The sequence below is a fragment of the Rhodnius prolixus genome, unplaced genomic scaffold, assembly GCF_049639745.1.
Source record: "Rhodnius prolixus isolate KJV_2025 unplaced genomic scaffold, Rpr scaffold_11, whole genome shotgun sequence".
Classification (NCBI taxonomy): domain Eukaryota; kingdom Metazoa; phylum Arthropoda; class Insecta; order Hemiptera; family Reduviidae; genus Rhodnius; species Rhodnius prolixus.
In genome coordinates this window covers 11,295,853-11,321,248 of record NW_027411625.1, presented here as the reverse complement: position 1 = coordinate 11,321,248, position 25,396 = coordinate 11,295,853, and the positions used below count along the sequence as shown (strand labels likewise).

Here is a 25,396-nt window from a genome sequence, read left to right as displayed (position 1 = left end):
AATCAACATCTCAAGATTTGATTACTAAGCGGGCAACTAATTTATTTAAGCAATGAGAGAGAAGAAAAAAGCGCAGAGCGGGTTTTTGAGCCATAAAACAGCGAATTCGCGGGTCTTACAGTCAGCCACACAATAAATACTATTAAATTTGGAAAGTTATTGTCTAGAAAGATATTTATTTGATATAATACTATTTTAATAATATATTATGACAGCAACAAATCTTTATTTGCTTTTATCTCGATACTTGTTATCATAATATTATTATATGTGAATAACCTTTTCTCTGTTAGTAATTTAAGTTTTTGGTATTCATCCAATTCGTTAATGGACGTCAAAGTACAATATATTTGAGTAGAAAACAGTACAGTGTTATTAGCTTATTAGTAAGCTTCAATTTGTCAGTGGATTTCATAAAAAGTTCAACGTTCAACTACCATATAAGGGGTCGCAGACGTAGGTGATTAGCAAACATATTTTGTCATAATTTTCTTTTATTAACCATTAAATAAAAACCGAACTCTAGACCGAGAATAGTATAATTCGATTGTCTGATCGTTCCTTCATTTTGTCTTAAAAAATAATATAATAATAATCAATAAAACAATAATGTAATATAATATTTTGAAATAATATTATTTGTGGTTAAAAAAAAAATTATATTATATAATACAAAATGTTATAAAACAGCTAAAACAGTGATTTAAAACTATCTGGTTGAACAGTTGTATAAGTGCTAATCGTCAAAAAGTGCAAGAAAAAGCGTAAAACGTTTTTTACGAAAAAAAAACCAACTCTTTCCCCTCTTTTTCTTTAAAAAATAAAATTCCCAAATTTCTTTTTAATATAGGACACATTTTTCTTTTACTCCCAAGGTTTCAACACAAAATTTCTTTAAACAACAAATAAACATTGAATCCTTGATAATATGAAAGTTTGTAAAATATTATAATGAAACAATATTGAGAACCTACCCAAAGTGCAACTTAAAAGTAAGTTCACGTGTATGTTTTCTATGTGTACGCAAGATTCGCAGAAAATTATGGGAGCCATTTTCGAGAAAATCTCGAAAAAAAAAATCCACTGAGTATGCTCTTCCAAATGAGGGATTTCCTTCAAACTCAGAATTTTTACAACAAATATAATCCTAATTATCAGTGCACTACATTTAAGACCTAAATTACCCAAAAATCTATTTATCCCCCCTGCTGGAAATGACCAAGTCAAATTTTTCGGGAAAACGTTTCAAATAAAAGTTAAAGAGATGTATACGTGCTACTAGTTTACGAGTTTACTATTACTACGAGTTTGAAGAATAATGCTGAACAGTTGATTCAGTAAATTAGTACTTTCGGTAAACTGCTTTTAATCAAAACCTTATTTTGGAGTTTATAAAGGCACCTAGCAGAAATATCAAATTTGTATTTTCTGCGATTTTTCGTTTTTGAGTTACCATTTACACACACCACACACACACACATTTATATCTTTATATATGTATATATTGTATAAACAAACTTATAAGCAATAATTTCTTTCCTTTTTTCAAGAAATTTAATTTAAATGCTTTTCAAGTTATGGATAATTCATTACTTTTCTATAACGAAATCTAAATCTGGTTCTATTGTATTCCTATGTACAGTCTTAAATGTAATATTCAGTTTTCAGTAATTATTTTTATATTGCAATTATTATTTAATTCTTACATTAATATTATTGAATATTTAATATTAATAATAAAATTAGTTGTATAACTAACTTCACTATTAGTTTTCTCTACCAAATTGTATAAAGCAGTAAAATTTTATGTACCCGTTAATATTTAAGGTGATTTAACAACATGATTTAGCAACATGTAATAATACTATTTATGGAACATGTTGAAAATAATTAGTTCCTCTAATTAGAGTTATTATGGTGAGAAAAAACAAAAACAAACAAAAACCAACTCAAAGTGACCTCAGTGACAAAAACTATTGTAGATTCACTAAGTTTGATGAGAAAAGAATGATGCTTGATACGCAACCTGTAAGGATTAGTTTCAAAAAGCAGTCCTCACTACAAATGTTTTTTTTATGTTTCGTAAAAACCTCAAATGTCCAACTCAAGGTGCTTTATGACATATGAGATAAATAACGAAGCATGCCCAGTATTCATTTGTATATTTTCGTAACTATCGTCCATTTAAAGACGTATTGAAGCACATAACAGTATTGATACAATACAACTGTACAAAACGCACTTTTGCCACAACTGGAATTCTGCAAGTCTGTGCAATGAGTGTCTGAACTTCATTATGTAGTACAGCTTAATTCTGATTAGGTAATACATATTATATGGGTGGTAGAACCGTATATTGTGCTGCAATCATCACTGTAGTGGTTTGCTAAAGACTTTTACTGACTTTGCGCCCTTTAAAGTTATATTACTTGCAGTTTCCACAATATTGTATATTGTATAAGTGGAGATCTTTACACTGTAAGACTTAGGGCACATTAGAGCAAGCTTTAGTTCCTTTTAACATTACGCTTTAAGACATTATTAAGAATGTACTTTGTGAGGACATGGCGAGTTTTAGAAACCAGTTTTAACAGGAAGTAGATAGAGATGTACATTGAACTACCTTTAGGACGTTAGTGGCATTCTTAAATTCTCAAGTTTATTAAAACTGTCCGGTAGGACAGTTGTATAAGGGTTGATCGTCAAAAACTGCACGAAAAAGCGTAACGTTGAAAAACACCCAACTTTGACAATTTGTTTCTCTTTTTCTATAAAAGATAAAATTCCCAAATTTTCTTTAAAATAAAGGGCAAACCCTCCTTTATAGATGTAATTTTTTTGCAACAACCCAGATCTAATAGGTTTTGAGAAAAAAGTTGCCGAAAATGAGCAAAAACGGCTTTTTCAAAAAATGTTGTTCTTTTTCTTCTTCTTCTTGTTGTTGTTGTTACCTTTTTTGTAAACAACGTAGCGCCTAAACCTAATGAGGTGTCATTCGATTCGGAATTTTATGTAGATGTGCCTATTGGGGGTCTCCACGCTGTACATCGAATGGGACAGGAGTAAGCCCCCTTTATGTAAGGCCCCCTCCAAAATTATTATTACTAATTACTCTGTAAATCTTGGCCCGATTTTGATAAAATTTGGTAGGATGATAGGGATAAGGCTCCCCTACGTAACAATAAAGCGGCGACCAGCTCTTACACTAGTATAGCAATCGTTTCAAATTATCGAGACGTGAACCGATTTTCATGAATGAAGTGTCATTCGAATCGAAATTTTGTGCAGATTTGTACTTTAAAAGTCTCGACGCCATGCCTCATAAGGAGGGGAGTTGGCCCTACCTAAATAAGGCCCTTTCTAAAACTATTATTACCAATATTTCTATAAAGCTTAGTCCGATTTTGATAAAATTTAGCACGAAGTGATTAAAGCTCCTCTACGTGGCTGTGAAGTGCCATCATGCTCTTACGCCTACTAAGAGGAAGTACTGCACTCGTTAAAATTATCAATGAGTGAACCGATTTTCATCAATGAATTGTCGTTCGATTCAAAATCTTTGCCTTTTAGGGAGAAGTACTGCAATCGCAGTTTATTTTTCTTGCTCCTCTTAAAAGGAAGTACTGAAATCGCAGTTTAATTTTGCTATTTACGCACAAATACCTTCCTATTTTATTAAAAACGCTTTCTCAAAAAAATTGTTATTGAAGATGGGACCGCAATTATAATCATTCTTTAAAAAGATCTCCAGTAGTTACGGTTCCGACTTAACGGCTTATCAGGTTATAATGATAGAATGGCCTATTCCAAATTTAAAAAAAATCTGTAAAGCAGATATGTAACTTTGCAAAATACACAAAAAGAAAAATCTATCCAAAAGGTACAAAAATCTCCTTAACAAAAACTTACAGTTTAAAATGTTAAGTATAAGGGTTGATTAAATGCCAAAAGGTACACAAATCAGCAAGTACCCATCATTTCATTTACACTTCATTGATATTATTTAAGTAATTTTACTGCATTAACTTTTCCTTCACATTTTTAGAATTTATTAGATGTCACAGACCCTTATGCTGGCCACTTCATTTATAACATTTTTTTGTTATAATTATGATAAATCACTTTTATAACATATGTACATGCATGTTAAAGTAGAAAAAGACAAAGTTAGAGTCGGCTACTGTCTTGAATTCGTCTTACCGAAATATTCGTGAGCACAAATAACACACAGTTATAACAAGTAGATTATTCAACAACAATTATTGATTTTTCAATTGTAATTTAATTTAGTCCCCCTAATTTTACTTGTAGTAAAATACTGGAATAATTAGCTGTCCTAAAAATATGCATATCTTATTTATTTTATATTACACATATTACAACATTTAAGGATGAATACCTAGATTGAGAATGTAATTGAAACTATATTATTTGCGATAAAGCCAGATAATTATTACCTATTATTATAAACGTTTGACTACTACATAAAATAACAATTACTTTGATCGAAGAATGAACTTAAACCGACGATTTTTATTTAAAAATAAAAATAAATAAATAAAATAAACAAAATCATTGATGTATGTTGGTGTAAGCATTTTTTAAAAAAGGTTTTGAATTTTTTAGCCTCATAATTTTTTTTTATTTTTTATAACGTTTTTCTTTTTAACCTGTATTTAACAGTTTGATTATTATAAATAACTAGATATTACAGTCAATCTACAGTGCTACTTGAACATATATTTTGTAGACGAAAATGGCCAGCATGAGGGTCTGTGACATCTAATAAATTCTAAAAATGTGAAGGAAAAGTTAATGCAGTAAAATTACTTAAATAATATCAATGAAGTATAAATGAAATGATGGGTACTTGCTGATTTGTGTACCTTTTGGCGTTTAATCAACCCGTATACTTAACATTTTAAACTGTAAGTGTTTGTTAAGGAGATATTATATATGAGTTAAATCAAATTGACCAATTATGCTGGACACCCGACTTTAGCAGTAGCGTCACAAATGAAGAGATGTAGCAATTTTATCAGAATCGAGGAAGTGACAACTAAGACTAGAAGAAGCAAAATATAACAATTATATTTATTGTGTTTTCACACATTTCAAATAGCCTTATACAGTTTGTAAGAACCAGGTTGAACTGTTCTACTTAAGGTGGCGATTTTGCACAAATCCATTCACCACAAAAAAACATAAAAAAAGGTGTCAAACACTTATATTCACGGGCAATTTAGCAATGCTAGTAGCTCATGGGCTGCAAAGAACTTTAATTTAATATAAAGTTTTTTTTTAGAAATATTAATTTGTTTATTGTGGAGTTAGAAGTAGTATTGGCCGTAGGTTTTAGTGATCACTCTCTAGCGAAAAAAATCATATCTCTAAAGTACCCTAATTCCAATGTTCCTTTTGATCAAAACTATGAATGTATTAATTGAAGATTTGTGATAAAACAGATTTGGAATAGCGTAGTAGCAGTTATTCAGTCGCCAATGTTATTAATATTACATAGTTGGAGATTGAATAATTAGCATTTAAGAAGAAGCTGTGTTATGCAATCAGAGCCAGCCTTGGATCTTTGCCCTTTAAACCTCATTCTGATAGAATGCTATGAAAGACTTTTTCAATTATACGTTTTTATTTTGTTTTTTAAAAACGATTTTAGTATTTTCAACCTCTTGCCTATTTACCTATGAATACTAAAGGTGTAATAACCGTAAAGTATATTGAAATGTGACATCTTAGAGGTGTGGTCTAACTTTAACTCACCTAAAATGAACGTTTTCTCCCAATTAAAAATAAATAAATAAAAGTGATAGACCTACTAAGCATTTTCCTCTGAATTCTCAAGTGTACTTTGTAATAGTTTCTTTTTGGCTACTCATTTTCTATTCCAGTTCACCTCTGGCCTAGCTTATGAAAAGAACTTCGCAAGTGTTTTGATGATTCAGTAACAAAAAAGAAAAAGTAATATTATAAATAAATAAAATATCATTTAATATTAATAATAATATTCAAAGACGGTAGCCGAGAGGTTAGAAGCTAGAAGTATTTTGTGAGAGCGGGTTCGATTCCTTGGCCTAGGCCTCGGCTTTAATTTAATTGGTTAATAAACGAATTTATATTAAAGTAAGTTTGCCAGTCGCCTCCGTCCGCCACATTTGGTAGTTAGACTAAAGCCAGCCTGGAAAAATTGGCATTACTAACAATTTTCAAAGGAAAAATTGTAAATTATCAAACAATGAAACAAAAATTTATTAAATTAAAAAAAAAAAAATGCCTACTTTTCAGGCGGGCTTTACGCCCAACTACCAATTAGGTGTCGTGGACGGAGGCGACTAGCAAACATACTTTACTAATAAATAGAGTATTTTCCATTTACTCTTGTAGTCTTAGATAAACACAAACTGAAAAAGTTGACGTCAAGAAGATGAGCTTTGCGTATCACTGTATAAACATATATGTTCAGGATACAGATGGATCTCGAATTGGGCGAGTGTAAAAGAGAGACATTTCTAATGTTAGAAGGGACACTGAAAGAAATAAACACTATCGATCGATGGGAGTTTAGGAGTCTGACGAGAAAAAATACGATCTAGATCTAGAATTAGTGGGGATCAGTTTTAGTTATCACCTAACTTGGAAGCAGTGGCGACAATACTCAATATTATTTTTTATCTTCACTTATCCGTTATTATAGGAAGTATTTCAATGTACAGATTTTCGATTTTGACTTATTTAATTAAAGAAAAATTCAGATAATTTGGAGGCAGTAGGCCTGAGTGGTTGAAGATGGATGGAAAACGACCATCATTGCCATTGTAGTGGTATAGGCGTCGTCAGTAGATGCAGGTTGGGGCAACTGCCCTAAAAGTACAAGGAAAATATAGAGAAAAGAAATTGTTAATGCCTGAATATGGAAATATAATACTTCTGGACAAGGCCCAAATAATAACCCACACTCCAATCTCAATCTCATACCAACTCTAATGCAATCCCTCTTGAACATTCATCTCTTCTCCCCACATCCTTTCACCAAATCTCTTTTGCAGGAACCAATTCGGCTGAAGATAAAGGACATTAAGATTTCGGACACTACCACAACGACTAAACAGTTCGCATCCACAATGGAACAGTTTGCGCCACTCTTTGCTTTGCGGAAGATAGTCAGGGGCAACAAAAGTTCAATAAAGAATAACAGATTATTCTTCGATTTGTAAGAAGATAATTGGGCAAGTTTTTTTTGTGATCAGAAAGAAGGAGAATAACTTCATCACCATCTGCTCCTTTAAGCTTAGTAAATGCATCAGAAATATCATGGGTAAAACTAGAAGTATTTAAAAAATGGTATATGGATCGATTTGCGAACAGGTAGAAACACGCTTTCGGGCGGAGATAATAAAAAGTTTAAAAACACTTGATGGGAAAGAAATAGAAGTTACACTACATAAATGTCTTAATAGCTCCTAAGATGTAATAACATGCAAAGACTTCTTAAATAGCATTTTAGAGGATATTAAGGAAGGACTGGCCGAACAAGGAGTCATAGAAATAAGTAGAATTAAAAGACGGCAGGGAGAGACCGAGACCTCCATCATACCTAGAAGCAGCTTTCTACAACTTGAAAGTCCCTACATCCCATCACCGATGCGATATTTCAACTGCCAAAGATATGGACCCACTTCTCAGAATGTAAGTTAATAAAACCAGTCTGAGCCCGCGGTCAAAAGTCTCTCGAAGGAGAGGTATGCCACCGATCAGATGTCCAAGCTGTGGTGGGGAACACAATGCAAAAGCAGTCGAATGTCCTACCCTTTTATAGAGACATATATAAAAGAAATTCAACAACTAAAAACATTACAACAGCTGCCTTACATAGTAGCCAGAAAGATCGTAGTGTCTAAAGCTTCGGTCATGTCATGTCATCATGCAGAAGAAGCGAAAGCCCATACTTTTACTTTTAAAGCTGAAAAAGATAAACAGACCCTAGAAAAAGCCATCCAACCTCAAGGCCAAGGTTTAAAAAAAACAAATTACGAAGGTGGCGGAAATCCTATCTCCTAAAACAAGCGCTCACCTTAGAGCGCAGGTTGCTTCACGACTGCCAAAATCCACGACCTCCATACAAGTGCAGGGAGTGACACAGATGAAACCTTAATAGTTTAAGAATTTGAATTTTGCTCTTTTTTCTGAATCTCCAACTAAAACTGGCCAACCTAGTGTGTATAAATATAGGCTTGGCATAAAAATACAATGTTAGAAACAGAAAATATGGAAATTCCAACAAAACTAAGAAAGATTTTGTATTTTTCCCTTTTTTCTAAATTTCTACATCCAAAACCAGCCGACCTAATGTGTGTAATATACGCTCGTCATAAAAATACAATGTTCGAATCCGAAATTGAGGAAATTGCATCAAAATTAATGATGATTTTATATTTTCCTTTTTTTTTTTTAAACCTCTACTTGCGAGACTAGCCAGCCTATTGTGTATAAATTGTATACATTGACCTAGGGCCTGTTTCCAACGTAGTATTATTTTTTCATAATACAAGCTTGCCCAAACTCTCACTTGCTGGAAGAGTTGGGCCAGGCTTATTTAAGGATGCACGGTGTACAGTCTGACTAATCTTAGTTTCTTTAAATATGCCAGTTTGTCCTTCGAAATTCGCTCTCTTCGTTTGTGTCGTTCAAATGATTTTCTACTCGCGTTCCATGTGTAATACGTAGGCACTTCCGAATACAGCAGTGTTTTCGTAAAAGCGTCATTTTGGACATAACGTGAAAAAAGCAGTTAACATTGTAGACGGCGGATTCAGAGCACTTTGAAATCTGTGAGCATTCAATTTAACAATGCAATCGGAAACATTGAAATGGAATCGTAAAATATTTAGTATAGCGTATGATGTTTGTACGTCCAACGCTGTTTATAAAAAAAACATGCTTTTACCTGTAACTGGTGCAACATTTATATAATAGGTATATAAAAACACGCTCGTATTCCAATGCAGCGTGTGTCCAAATTTCAATGCAATGGCTGAAGAACTTTCGAAGATTTAAGATTTTGAACAAACAAATATTTACATTTTTCTTTATATATGTAGATACATTAATTAGTTAATAACTAAGGTTTCTTAATAATAGTATTTTGTAACTTTATAAAGCTACTGTGTACTGAATTACACAGTTGACCTATTACTATACATACGGCTAAGCGCCTCCCGCTCTTCGCGCTCTGTCTCAAGAACGGTTGATGGTATGAAAAATTGAGTTCAACCAAATTGTAGAGATTTTATAGATTTATATAAGTTTAAAGCTTATTATCTTCCATTCCGAGATTAAATCCTAATTTGATAGGGCTAATAGATTAGTGTAGTAAATATAAATGTTATTTTTTATTTGTTAATTACTTACCCTTGTGTATAAATAAATAAATAGTAATGTATTTATCGGCAATGGCAGGAACGTAATTCCTATTCTAAAAGAACGATCCAACGACTTCCTGCCTGAGTAAAGCCCTCGAATCCATTGTAAACTACCGGACAGTTTTAATACAAAATTTGAGTAAAATCTTAGTCATTAAGAAAAACCCTTCGTTAGGGAATAATTAAATCTTTAAAAAAAATTATCATTTTGCTGCAGCTTGCGATTTTAATCTGCCACGCTGTACTTGATGTAAAGGTAAAACACATGGGCTTCAGAGGATTGAAGAGAGATTCTTGGAATTAATGTGTGACGTTAGGCGGTTCTTTCAAATTGCCCCATTTCAGTACATCATCCGCTTTTAGCACATTAATCTTGTTTGTAGATTGCACACTGCAGTGAGCTTATCCAGCTGGAAGGTAGTGGTGAGGCTCGCGATCTAGTGGCCATGCCAAGAAGAGGTCCACGCCAAATCTCCGCCAATCACTTAGCTGAGGATTTGAAACTTGTAGTGGACGTTACTGGAGTGTCATGCGATGCCAAAGGAATTTCCGTGAATATCAAATTCCACAGACCGTTCTATGGATTAGTCTACAGTAAAGGTCACTTCCATAAACCAAATTGTAGGTAAGTTGGTTTGGATTTAAGATCTTTAAGAGGTAAAAATCGTTCCTTGCACCTCCCAAAATAGGGCACTACTGAGAACAAGCCTAAAACAAGTAATTTGGATTAAAATTCCAGATTCATCAAATCCGGCAGTGGTAAGACGGAGTTTAGTTTCCTGATTCCAACTAAGGAATGTGGAAACAAAATGGCACCCTGCACCAAAGGTGTCTGCGTATCACCCTCAGAGAATATCATAATTATTCAGGCAGATGAACAGATACAGGTGAACCACTCATGTGATAATATTCAACTAGTTTGTGTAACAATGCCTAAGCTGGTCTAAACACTAATTTAATGACTGTAAATGTAGTCTTAATCCTTTCTATTAAATGAATACACACTGTACTAATACAAAAAAGTATTTAAGGATCTATTTGCAGGGTGAATGGGATATTGCGCGCAAGATCAGTTGTGGTGGTGTGGAGTTGACTCAGAAGAGTGTTCACTTCAAGCCCATTCTTATTGACATGTTGGATGTTGTCTCTGTCAATGCAGATGGCACATCCATTGAGTGCTGGATGGACATTCAGCGAGGCAGTTATCCGACAGTAAGTTGCCCGCTCTGTTTTCTGTTTGAGATAATCCGGTCTCAATCTGCTGATCTCAGGGTTTGTTTTCAGACTTCACCAATAAGTGGCATGATCAAGGTGGGCGAAAAGCTGTCCGTAGTTATCTACATTAAGGAGCAAGAGCGTCGCTATGATTTGCAAGTGCAGGACTGCTATGCCTACGACAATGAGGACTACGAGGCTCCGGACACCACCAAGCTTCAGCTGTCCGACCAAAACGGATGTCCCAAGTAAGCAGTCACATGTAGATTCGGAATATCACACAGAAGTCAGTAATACTTTCAGCAAATCGCCAAAACGGCTTGAAGGATTTTGGCCGAATCATTAGTACGAGAAACGGCACGTAAATAAATACGTACTTAATGTGAACAAACTAACGACACACATTTGCAAAAATAAACATGAGAACACATATTAACATTCACTGGACCCAGAAACAACACAACATCTAGCGTTTTTTACAACCAAACAAGTAAAAAACAGAAATATAAGTTCACAAACAAACACTACAACACTCATTTGCATAAACACCCACTTAATGAAACAAATATCCATCCAATCAAACTGAAACACAAATAAAAGAAAACAATTAAGCGCTCTTAAGTGAATATTTTTAAAGTAATCACTTTTCGCTGCTAATAATGTTTTTTTATATTTCCCTATAGATAGATATAATTTTTTAAAACTTGAAAAATAGTAAAAAGGTATCCCAGTTTGTTCAATCACTGACGTCTATTTTTTGTGGCAGCAAGTATTTCGGTAACTTTCTAAATAAATACAAAGATTTTTCACGACTGGATTTCCATTGATAGAATGCATCGTCAACGCGGAAACCTTTCTTATGACATGAGTTAACGTTTTGAGGCTTTTAACAAATATCTATAAAAAAACTAATTATTAAAACTGTCCGGTAGGACAGTTGTATTAGTTATAAGGGTTGATCGTCAAAAACTACGAAAAAGCGTAACGTTGAAAAAAACCCAACTTTGACAATTTTTTCTTGTTTTCTATTGAAGATAAAATTCCCACATTTTCTTTATAATGTAGGGCAAATCCTCCTTTGTAACTGTAATTTTATTGCAACAACGTAGTTTAAATAGATTTTGTTAAAAAAGTTGCTCAAAATGAGCAAAAACGGCATTTTCAGAAAATGTTCTTCTTGTTGTTGTTACCTTTTTTGTAAACAACGTAGCGCCTAAACGCGTGAACCGATTTTCATGAATGAGGTGTCATTCGATTCGGAATTTTATGTAGATGTGCCTTTTGGGGGTCTCGACTCAGTACATTGAATTGGGGAGGGGTTAGCCCCATTTATGTGAGGTTCCTTCCATAATTATTGTAACTAATAACTCTGTAAATCTTGACTCGATTTTGATGAAATTTGGAAGGATGAAAGGGTTAGGCCTACGTACCATTAAAGCGACGTTCTGCTCTTACACCTATTAAGGGGAAGTATGGCAAATGTTTCAAATTATCACCGCAGGAACCTATTTTCATGAATGAAAATATTGAATAAATATAAAATATAAGTCATTTATTTCGAAATTTTAGATAGATTTGCATTTCAGAAATCCCGATGCTGTGCATCATAAGGAGAGGAGTTTGTCCCACACAGGTCCGGCCCTCTCTAAAACTATTATTATTAATCTTTTACGTTGTAGAAATCGGACCATCCGATGTTGCTAAAATTTAGCACGAAGAAGCGGTTAAAGCTTCCCTACGTGACTCTAAAGTGCCATCATGCACTCACTCGTACTAAGAGTAAGTTCTGAATCGTTCAAATTATCGACATACGAACTGATTTAAATGAATGAATTGTCTTTCAATTTGAAATTTTAGTTACAATAGATTCGGCTTTTGGGGTCTCAATGGTATATACTTAGGAGGGGAGTTTGTCCCCACGTAAATAAAGCCCCCTTTTAAACGGTCATTAATAATAATTCTGTAAATCTTCGCCCGTCTTTCCCATATCCGTAACCCATTTCCCCATACCTTGGGTCAGTTTTTATCATCCTACATCTTCCAACTAATTATTCCCGATACTCATACATTTAAAAAATCATTGGATGTATAAATATGTTGCAACTAAGGAACAAAAATCTCCTTAACAAAAACTTAAAGTTTTAAAAGTTAAGTATAAGGGTTAATTAAACGCCAAAAGGTTCACAAATCAGCTAGTACCCAACATTTCATTCATACTTTTTCTATCATATTTTTTAGAATATACGAGATATAGAGACAACTTTTCTCTATAATTCTATAAAATTTCGTAAAAATCTGGCGAGAAGGAAACGAGATATTTAGACTTAAATATCTCATAAACTACTCAATGGATTTCGCTTATATTTTACCTGTATGTGGAGACAACTTTTGTCTATAATTGTATAAAATTTCGTAAACATCTGTTAAGAAGGAAACGAGATATTTAGACTTAAATTTTGATTTCGCTTAAAACAGTGAAATCTTTAACTTCAAATATCTGGAAAACTACTCGATAGATTTTCTTTATATTTTTCTCTATATAGAGACAACTTTTGTCTATAATTGTAAAAAGTTTCGTAAAAATCGTTCGAGTGGGAAAGGAGATATTTAGGGTTAAATTTTGATTTCGTTTAAAACAGTGAAATCTTTAACTTCAAATATTTCAAAAACGAATCGATTGATTTCGTTTGTATTTCACCTGTATATGGACACAACTTTTGTCTATAATTGTATAAAATTTCGTAAAAATCTATCAGGTAGTTAACGACATATTAAGAGTTAAATTTTGGATTCGTTTAAAATAGTGGAATATTTAACCTACAAATATGATGAAAACTACTCAATAGATTTTGTTCATATTTCACTTTTATATAGAGACAACTTTTCTTTATAATTGTATAACATTTCGTAAAAATCTGCTAAGAAGGAAACGAGATATTTAGACTTAAATTTTGATTACGTTTAAAACAGTGAAATCTTTAACTTCAAACTCCTTAACAAAAACTTACAGTTTAAAATGTTAAGTATAAGGGTTGATTAAACGCCAAAAGGTACACAAATCAGCGAGTACCCAACATTTCATTAATACTTCATTAATAGTTAAGTAATTCTACTGCATTAATTTTCATTAATAAGTTATTTTTTAGAATTTATTAGATGTCACAGACCCTTATGCTGGCCATTTTCGTCTACAAAATATATGTTCAAGTAGCACTGTAGATTGACTGAAATATCTAGTTATCTATAATAATGAAACTATTAATTACAGGTGGAAAAGAAAAAGTTATAAAAAATAAAAAAAAATTATGAGGCTAAAAAATTCAAAACTTTTTTTTATAAAAAACTTACATCAATGATTTTGTTTATTTTATTTATTGATTTTTATTTAAAAATAAAAATCGTCGGTTTAAGTTCATTCTTCGATTAAAGTAATTGTTACTTTATGTAGTAGTCAAACGTTTATAATAATAGGTAATAATTATCTGGCTTTATCGCAAATAATATAGTTTTCTTCAATTACATTCTCAATCTAGGTATTCATCCCACAATGTTGTATATATGTAATATAAAGTAAATAAGATATGCATATTTTTAGGGCAGCTAATTATTCCAGTATTTTACTATAAGTAAAATTAGGGGGACTAAATTAAATTACAATTGAGAAATGAATAATTGTTGTTGAATAATCTACTTGTTATTAACTGTGTGTTATTTGTGCTCACGAATATTTCGGTAAGACGAATTCAAGACAGTAGCCTACTCTAACTTTGTCTTTTTCTACTTTAACATGCATGTACATATTTATGTGATTTATCATAATTATAACAAAAAAATATTATAAATGAAGTGGCCAGCATAAGGGTCTGTGACATCTAATAAATTCTAAAAAATAACTTATTAATGAAAATTAATGCAGTAGAATTACTTAACTATTAATGAAGTATTAATGAAATGTTGGGTACTCGCTGATTTGTGTACCTTTTGGCGTTTAATCAACCCTTATACTTAACATTTTAAACTGTAAGTTTTTGTTAAGGAGATTTTTGTACCTTTTGGATAGATTTTCCTTTTTGTTTATTTTACAAAGTTACATATCTTCTTTACAGATTTTTTTAAAATTTGGAATAAACAATTCTATCATTATAATCTGATAAGATGTTAAGTCGGAACCGTAACTACCACTGGAGAGATCTTTTTAAAGAATGATTATAGTTGCGTTCCCTCAAACCATCCTCAATAACAATTTTTTTGAAAAAGCGTTTTGAATAACATAGGAAGGTATTTGTACGTAAATAGCAAAATTAAACTGCGATTTCAGTACTTCCTTTTAAGAGGAGTAAGAAAAATAAACTACGATTGCAGTACTTCTTCCTAAAAGGCAAATAGGCAAAGATCTTTTAATCGAACGACAATTCATTGATTTAAATCGGTTCACTCATTGATAATTTAAATGATTGCAGTACTTCCTCTTAGTAGGTGCAAGAGCATCAGCAACGTAGAACAGCTTTAACCACTTATTCGAGCTGAATTTTATCAAAATCGGACTAAGCGTTATAGAAATATTGGTAATAATAGTTTTAGAAAGGGCCTTATTTGGGTGGGGCAGACTCCCCTCCTTATGAGGCACGGCGTCGAGACTTTTAAAGTGCAAATCTGTACAAAATTTCGATTCGAATGACCCTTCATTCATGCAAATCGGTTCACGTGTCGATAATTTGCAACGATTGCTATACTTCCCCTTAACAAGTGTAAGAGCAGATCGTCGCTTTAATGTTACGTAGGGGAGCCCTAACCCTATCATCCTACCAAATTTTATCAAAATCGGACCAAGATTTACAGAGTAATTAGTAATAATAATTTTGGAGGGGGCCTTACATAAATGGGGCTAACCCCTCCCCAATTCAATGTACTGAGTCGAGACCCCCAAAAGGCACATCTACATAAAATTCCGAATCGAATGACACCTCATTCATGAAAATCGGTTCACGCGTTTAGGCGCTACGTTGTTTACAAAAAAGGTAACAAGAAGAAGAAGAAGAAGAAGAAGAACAAGAACAAGAACATTTTTTGAAAAAGCCGTTTTTGCTCATTTTTGGCAACTTTTTTCTCGAAACCTATTAGATCTGGGTGGTTGCAAAAAAATTGCAGTTATAAAGGAGGGTTTGCCCTATAATTTAAAGAAAATTTGGGAATTTTATCTTTTATAGAAAAAGAGAAAAAAATTGTCAAAGTTGGGTGTTTTTCAACGTTACGCTTTTTCGTGCAGTTTTTGATGATCAACCCTTATACAACTGTCCTACCGGACAGTTTTAATATCTCAAAAACTAATCGATGGATTTCGTTTATATTTCACCTGTATATGGAGACAACTATTGTCTATAATTGTATAAATGTTTGTAAAAATCTATGTTGTAGTTAACGAGATATTTAGAGCTGAATTTTGGTTTTGTGTGAAACAGAGAAATCCTAAGCGTCAAATATCTGGAAAACTACTCGATACATTTTGTTTATATTTTATCTGTATATAGAGACAACGTTTGCCTATAATTGTATACAATTTCGTAAAAATCTGTCGAGTGGGAAACGAGATATTTAGGGTTAAATTTTGGATTTGTGTGAAACAGTGAAATCTTAAACTTCAAATATCTGGAAAACTACTCGATACATTTTGTTTATATTTTATCTGTATATAGAGACTTTTGCCTATAATTGTATACAATTTCGTAAAAATCTGTTGAGTAGGAAACGAGATATTTAGGGTTAAATTTTGATTTCATTTGAAACAGTGAAATCTTAAACTTCAAATATCTGGAAAACTACTCGATAGATTTTGTTTATATTTTCTCTCTATATAGAGACAACTTTTGTCTATAATTGTATAAGGTTTCGTAAAAATCGTTCGAGTGGGAAATGAGATATTTAGAGTTAAAATTTCGTTGTGTTTGGAACAGTGAAGTCTTAACCTAGAAATATCTTGAAAACTGCTTGATAGATTTTGTTTATATTTCACCCAAATATGGAAACAACTATTGTCTATAATTGTATAAAATTTCGTAAAAATCTGACGAGTAGGACACGAGATATTTAATATTTGTTTTTTGTTTATTTAATGACAAACGGGTGCACAAACAAATATGATAATTTTGTAGCAAAAAAGAAAAATGCCAATTTCAGTCGACCTTTGTCGACCTAGGGGCAAGGTCATCTTCAGGGTTTATTGACAGTGTAATATTTTTTTTTTTTTTTTTACCTTGTTATTCAGAGTCACATTTAAACGAGTAACTTAAACGAAAGATGATATTAAAAATGTGAACATTAAGTTTATTGAAATAGTTTCTCTCTAGTTTGTGATGGTGTTAATGTTTTTTGATTTCATTGCTGCCTTACACCTTAAACCGGTGGCAGAAAGTGGTGATATCCTTAATTCAATGTTTGGAACCGTTGTCGAGATACACATTCAAAAATATTACATTTTTGCCGTGTTTTTCCTACTTCTCTGCTTTACAAACGAACATTAAAAATAAAAAAAATAAACCATTATCTTGGAGAATGAAAAAAATTTGGTGACATTTCAATAAAAGTACGTGAATTTTACGTGTTTACCCAATTTATGGTCGCATTCAAAGAGGAATCCAAAAGTATATAAAAATATATAAAAAAAAATATAAGTTTTCCAACTGTATACTGACAAATATGTGAATGTAACGTATACTATATACATATTTACGACATTCCACATGTCAAATATTTGGTGGCGGTTTTCCAATTTTCCTCCTAGCAGCTGTAGTAATTAAACGGCTGATACATTTATGCATAAATATAATTCAGCTTCAGGATCATAAACACAATTCTTTAATCATAAACACAATTCTTTAATCAAAAAATTGAACGTAAATTAAGATTAGATTCCAAACCTACGCCACTACGACTCACGGGATCCCATGCGACACCTTCTACTAAAAGCACTTATATAGTTACTTCAGTTATATACACGATTGTAACATCAGACCATTAATATTCAGAAAGCCAAAGATTATCCAGTCCTGGACAGTTACAACAGAAACAGGAAACAGTGGAGCTACAGTGCTTGCCTACAACAGTTTAACAGCTTTCAAGTTTCCCGGCCGACAACAAGTCTACTTAACATGCAATATTCAGGTAACTAAAACGATTTGCCTTGCAAGTTACTATAAAGCAATGCCAAGTAACAAATTGAATGATTGCAGTTGTGTGACGGCAAATGTAAAGAAGGATGTCCGCGACCGACTTCAGCCACCACCGCAACATCTCGACCACAATGTTACCCTGGATCGCAAGACCCACGCTGCGCTCGACCTACACCACCACCACCAGCAACTTCTCCACGACTACAGTGTTACCCAGGATCACAAGACCCACGCTGCGCTCGACCTACTACAGCACCACCGGCAACTTCTCCTCCACCACAGTGTTACCCTGGATCACAAGACCCACGCTGCGCTCTACCTACTCCAGCACCACCTGCAACTTCTCCTCGACCACAGTGTTACCCAGGGTCACAAGACTATCGCTGCCCTCGACCTATTTCACCCCCTACCACAACGTCTCCTCGACCACAGTGTTATCCAGGATCACAAGATCCACGCTGCGCTCGACCTACTCCAGCACCAACTGCAACTTCTCCTCAACCACAGTGTTATCCTGGATCACAAGACCAACGCTGCGCTCGACCAACACTTCCACAACCAGCAATTTCTCCTCGACCACAGTGTTACCCTGGGTCACAAGATCCACACTGCGCTCGACCCACTCCAGCACTACCAGCAACGTCTCCCCAACCACAGTGTTACCCAGGATCACAAGACCCCCGCTGCCCTCGGCCTATTTCACCCCCTACCACTACGTCTCCTCAACCACAGTGTTACCCAGGGTCACAAGACTATCGCTGCCCACGGCCTATTTCAACCCCTACCACAACGTCCCCTCGACCACAGTGTTATCCAGGATCACAAGATCCAAGCTGCGCTCGACCTACTCCAGCACTACCACCAACGTCTCCTCAACCACAGTGTTATACAGGATCACAAGACCCACGCTGCGCTCGACCTACTCCAGCACCACCTACAACTTCTCGTAGACCACAATGTTACCCTGGATCACAAGACGCACGCTGCGCTCGACCTACTCCAGCACCACCTGCAACTCCTCCACAACCACAGTGTTACCCTGGATCACAAGACGCTCGCTGCGCTCGACCAACACTTCCACAACCAGCAACTTCTTCTCGACCACAGTGTTACCCTGGGTCAAAAGATCCACGCTGCGCTCGACCCACTCCAGCACCACCGGCAACTTCTCCTCGACCACAGTGTTATCCAGGATCACAAGATCCACGCTGCGCTCGACCTACTCCAGCACCACCTGCAACTTCTCCTCAACCACAATGTTACCCAGGATCACAAGACCCCCGCTGCCCTCGGCCTATTTCACCCCCTACCACAACGTCCCCTCGACCACAGTGTTATCCTGGATCACAAGACCCACGCTGCGCTCGACCAACACTTCCACAACCAGCAACTTCTCCTCGACCACAGTGTTACCCTGGGTCAAAAGATCCACGCTGCGCTCGACCCACTCCAGCACTACCACCAACGTCTCCTCAACCACAGTGTTATCCAGGATCACAAGACCCACGCTGCGCTCGACCTACCCCAGCACCACCTGCAACTTCTTCTAGACCACAATGTTACGCTGGATCACAAGACCCACGCTGCGCTCGACCAACACTTCCACAACCAGCAACTTCTCCTCGACCACAGTGTTACCCTGGGTCAAAAGATCCACACTGCGCTCGACCCACTCCAGCACTACCACCAACGTCTCCTCAACCACAGTGTTATCCAGGATCACAAGACCCACGCTGCGCTCGACCTACTCCAGCACCACCTACAACTTCTCGTAGACCACAATGTTACCCTGGATCACAAGACGCACGCTGCGCTCGACCTACTCCAGCACCACCTGCAACTCCTCCACAACCACAATGTTACCCTGGATCACAAGACCCACGCTGCGCTCTACCTACTCCAGCACAATCTGCAACTTCTCCTCGACCACAGTGTTACCCAGGATCACAAGACCCCCGCTGCCCTCGACCTACTCCTGCACCACCTGCAACTTCTCCTCGACCACAGTGTTATCCAGGATCACAAGACCCACGCTGCGCTCGACCTACTCCAGCACCACCTACAACTTCTCGTAGACCACAATGTTACCCTGGATCACAAGACGCACGCTGCGCTCGACCTACTCCAGCACCACCTGCAACTCCTCCACAACCACAATGTTACCCTGGATCACAAGACCCACGCTGCGCTCTACCTACTCCAGCACAACATGCAACTTCTCCTCGACCACAGTGTTACCCAGGATCACAAGACCCCCGCTGCCCTCGACCTACTCCTGCACCACCTGCAACTTCTCCTCGACCACAGTGTTATCCAGGATCACAAGATCCACGCTGCGCTCGACCTACCCCAGCACCACCTGCAACTTCTCCTCAACCACAATGTTATCCTGGATCACAAGACCCACGCTGCGCTCGACCAACACTTCCACAACCAGCAATTTCTCCTCGACCACAGTGTTACCCTGGGTCACAAGATCCACGCTGCGCTCGACCCACTCCAGCACTACCAGCAACGTCTGCCCAACCACAGTGTTACCGAGGATCTCAAGACCCCCGTTGCCCTCGGCCTATTTCACCCCATACCCCTACGTCTCCTCAACCACAGTGTTACCCAGGGTCACAAGACTATCGCTGCCCTCGACCTATTTCAACCCCTACCACAACATCTCCTCGACCACAGTGTTATCCTGGATCACATGATCCACGCTGCACACGACCAACACTTACACCAACCGCAACTTCTCCTAGACCACAATGTTACCCTGGATCACAAGACGCTCGCTGCGCTCGACCAACACTTCCACAACCAGCAACCTCTCCTCGACCACAGTGTTACCCTGGGTCAAATGATCCACGCTGCGCTCGACCCACTCCAGCACCACCGGCAACTCCTCCACAACCACAGTGTTACCCTGGATCACAAGACCCACGCTGCGCTCGACCAAAACTTCCACATCCAGCAATTTCTCCTCGACCACAGTGTTACCCTGGGTCACAAGATCCACGATGCGCTCAACCCACTCCAGCACTACCAGCAACGTCTCCCCAACCACAGTGTTACCCAGGATCACAAAACCCCCGCTGCCCTCGGCCTATTTCACCCCCTACCACTACGTCTCCTCAACCACAGTGTTACCCAGGGACACAAGACTCTCGCTGCCCTCGACCTATTTCAACCCCTACCACAACATCTCCTCGACCACAGTGTTATTCAGGATCACAAGATCCACGCTGCGCTCGACCTACTCCAGCACCACCTGCAAGTTCTCCTCAACCACAGTGTTACCCTGGATCAAAAGACCCACGCTGCGTTCGACCTACTCTAGCATCACCTGCAACTTCTCCTCAACCACAGTGTTATCCTGGATCACATGATCCACGCTGCACACGACCAACGCTTACACCACCCGCCACTTCTCCTAGACCACAATGTTACCCTGGTTCAAAAGATCCACGCTGCGCTAGACTCACTCCAGCACTACCAGCAACATCTCCTCAACCACAGTGTTATCCAGGATCACAAGACCCACGCTGTGCTCGACCTACTCCAGCACCACCTACAACTTCTGGTAGACCACAATGTTACCCTGGATCACAAGACCCACGCTGCGCTCTACCTACTCTAGCACCACCTGCAACTTCTCCTCAACAGTGTTACCCAGGGTCACAAGACTATAGCTGCCCCCGACCTATTTCACCCCCTACCACAACGTCTTCCCGACCACAGTGTTACCCAGGATCACAAAACCCCCGCTGCCCTCGGCCTATTTCACCCCCTACCACTACGTCTCCTCAACCACAGTGTTACCCAGGGTCACAAGACTATCGCTGCCCTGGACCTATTTCAACCCCTACCACAACGTCTCCTCAACCACAGTGTTATCCAGGATCACAAGACCCACGCTGCGCTCGACCTACTCCAGCACCACCTACAACTTCTCGTAGACCACAATGTTACCCTGGATCACAAGACGCACACTGCGCTCGACCTACTCCAGCACCACCTGCAACTCCTCCACAACCACAATGTTACCCTGGATCACAAGACCCACGCTGCGCTCTACCTACTCCAGCACATCCAGCAACTTCTCCTCGACCACAGTGTTACCCAGGATCACAAGACCCCCGCTGTCCACGACCTACTTTACCCCCTAAAGCAACATCCCCACGTCCACATTGTTATCCAGGATCACAAGATCCACGCTGCGTTCGCCCTACTCCAGCACCACCTGCAACATTTCCACAGCCACAATGTTACCCCGGATCACAAGACCCACTCTGCGTTCGTCCTACTCCAGCACCACCTGCAACACCTCCTCAACCACAGTGTTACCCAGGATCACAAGACTCTCGCTGTCCTCGACCTAGTTTACTCCCTAAAGCAACATCTCCTCGACCACATTGCTATCCTGGTTCACAAGATTCACGCTGCGTTCGACCTACTGCAGCACCTCCTACAAGTGCTCCTCAACCACAGTGTTACCCAGGATCACAAGACTTTCGCTGCCCTCGACCTGTTTCACCCCAAACCGGATCGTCTCCTCGACCACAGTGTTATCCAGGATCACAAGATCCACGCTGCGCTCGACCTACTCCAGCACCACCTGCACCTTCTCCTAGACCGCAATGCTACCCTGGATCACAAGACCCACGCTGCGCTCGACCTACTCCAGCACCACCTGCAACTTCTCCTCATCCGCAGTGTTACCCAGGATCACAAGACCCGCGCTGCGTTCGACCTACTCCAGCACCACCTGCAACATCTCCTCAACCACAGTGTTACCCAGGATCACAAGCCCCCCGCTGCCCTCGACCTACTCCAGCACCACCTGCAACATCTCTACAACCACAGTGTTACCCAGGATCACAAGACCCACGCTGTGCTCGACCTACTCAAGGACCATCTGCAACGCCGCTCCCGCCACAGTGCTATCCTGGCTCACATGATCCCCGATGTATTACACCAACTATAGCACAACCAATTGGCGGCACATCACCTAAAACTCCTGCAACATATCTACCACCAATCACAACATCCAGGCTATGTGGTTTCGCATCAACTGATCCCAATTGCCAGCAATGTTACCCTGGATCACTAGACCCACGCTGCTCTCGACCTTCATCACCACCAACATCTCCTCGTCCACAATGTTATGTTGGATCACAAGACCCACGCTGCGCTCGACCTACCGCAGAACCACCTACAACCTCTCCTCGACCACAGTGTTATCCTGGTACACAAGACGCACGCTGTGCTCGTCCTACTCTAGCACCACCTTTAACTTCTAGACGACAATGTTACCCAGGATCTCAAGACCCCCGCTGCCCTCGACCTGCTCCAGCACCACCAGCAACTTCTCCACAACCACAGTGTTACCCAGGATCAATAGGCCCACGCTGTGCTCGTCCTACTCTAGCAACACCTACAACTTCTCCTGGACTACAATGTTACCCTGGATCACAAGATCCACGGTGCGCTCGACCTACCTCAGCACCACCTGCAACTTCTTATAGACCACAGTGTTACCCAGGGTCACTAGATCCGCTCTGCTTTAGACCTACTCCTGCACAACCTGCAACTTCTCCTCAATTACAGTGTTACCCTGGATCACATGACCCACGCTGTGCTCGACCTACCGCAGCACCATCTACAACTTCTCCTCGACCACAGTGTTATCCTGGCGCACAAGACCCACGCTGTGCTCGTCCTACTCTAGCACCACCTACAACTTCTCCTCGACCACAGTGTTACCCAGGATCACATGACCCCCGCTGCCCTCGACCTACTCCAGCACCACCTGCAACTTCTCCACAACCACAGTGTTACCAAGGATCAATAGACCCACGCTGTGCTCGTCCTACTCTAGCAGCACCTTCAACTTCTCCTCGAGTACAATGTTTCCCTGGATCACAAGATCCACGTTGCGCTCGACCTACCTCAGCACCACCTACAACTTCGGGTCGACCACAGTGTTATCCAGGGTCACAAGATCCGCTCTGCTTTAGACCTACTCCTGCACAACCTGCCACTTCCCCTCAATTACAGTGTTACCCTGGATCACATGACCCACGCTGCGCTCGACCTACCGCAGCACCACCTACTTCTCCTCGACTACAGTGTTATCCTGGCACACAAGACCCACGCTGTGCTCGTCCTACTCTAGCACCACCTACAACTTCTCCTCGACCACAATGTTACCCAGGATCACAAGACCCCCGCTGCCCTCGACCTACTCCTGCACCACCTGCAACTTCTCCACAACCACAGTGTTACCCAGGATCAATAGACCCACGCTGCGTTCGACCTACTCTAGCACTACCTGTAACTACTCCTAGACCACAATGTTATCCTGGATCACAAGACCTACGCTGTGCTCGTCCTACTCTAGCACCACCTACAACTTCTCCTCGACCAAAATGTTACCCTGGATCAACGGATACGTCATGTCTTACGCCGAGTCCTACACAATTCCCTTCACAGTGTTACTCTGGTTCATCAGATCCTCGATGTGTCTCGCAAACCACTCCTTATACGAGTACAGTCTTGTCTTCTTGCTATCCTGGATCCCCAGATCCTAAGTGTCCCCAGCCTCCTCGTAAAACATCTACATTATATCCTCCTACTTATTTACCACCTATACTTTCTGAAAAGCCTCATGTAGGTTACCGATCTGTATCTAAAATTGATTTATTGACCCTAGCTGATGCGGTAAACAAACTTATTGAGAAAGGATTCAGTGAAGTGGAAGATGGGGCTTCGGAATCTTTTTTTTCTGGTGAGTAAAAGTTTTATTGTGACAATCTTTTAATGGCTCTTGACTAAGAAGATTGTCTTAATTTTCTCTTAGTGCAATTTGAACTCACTAATTTCATACTAACTTAGAAATAAACTCAAATAATGTTTTTCTAGTTCTATCTGCTATGTTGTTTGTTGACTGTTTACAGGTGAAGACTCCGCACCAAAGCGTATTAAACGAGATACAAAACAAGATTTTTCTGGGGCTAAAGCGACGTCTGTGTCATACCATAAATACGCTCAACATATAACCGTCGGTGTGTCGATATCTGGGTTTTTGCTGTGGGTATTTGTATATATTTTGTACAAAAGCAAGGTAATCAGTATGGCTCAAAGCAGTTAATTTCTTAACTAAGATAGGTATAATAAAATTTCAAATTTTTTGTAATAAATTTGGTTTTAAATTGTTTTTATATTACCTTCATACATGGATAGACAAAACTTGTATTTTTACTTCGTTTGCCACCGCTTCATGTGGTGTTGTTGGAGTCAAAAATCCAACGGTCATGAACAGTGCAGTCGCAGAACTGGCAGGGTCTAAAGTCAGGTATAGTTAGAGTAGTCCAGTTTATAGGGAAGAAAAAGCAAGATGTAAAATATGGGCGCAAAAAGTAATAACTCATTCTCAAATAGCGAAATCCATCTGATAAGTGTTTCTACATGTGCCCAGGAGTTGGTACTTGGGCTCTAAATTACTAAGACTTGTCCAATAGTTGGATGGTCTTGAAATTTCTACAGACTAATTTCAATGTAAATTTTTGCCCTCAAAACCTAAATTTCCGA

General features: G+C 38.3%; 1 protein-coding gene across 1 annotated transcript in view; it reads left to right on the top strand.

The window, feature by feature from the left end:
• The window catches only part of zye, a 34,104-nt gene extending 9,147 nt beyond the window's left edge, over positions 1 to 24,957 (top strand). Inside the window, exons 3-9 of the mRNA XM_074138581.1 lie at positions 9,818 to 10,059; positions 10,174 to 10,321; positions 10,479 to 10,646; positions 10,719 to 10,897; positions 17,672 to 17,807; positions 17,876 to 24,593; positions 24,763 to 24,957. Coding sequence (XP_073994682.1) covers positions 9,818 to 10,059; positions 10,174 to 10,321; positions 10,479 to 10,646; positions 10,719 to 10,897; positions 17,672 to 17,807; positions 17,876 to 24,593; positions 24,763 to 24,956 — 7,785 coding nt within the window. The 3' untranslated portion in view covers position 24,957. The remainder of the gene's footprint in view (positions 1 to 9,817; positions 10,060 to 10,173; positions 10,322 to 10,478; positions 10,647 to 10,718; positions 10,898 to 17,671; positions 17,808 to 17,875; positions 24,594 to 24,762) is intronic.
• The last annotated feature ends 439 nt before the right edge of the window (positions 24,958 to 25,396 follow it).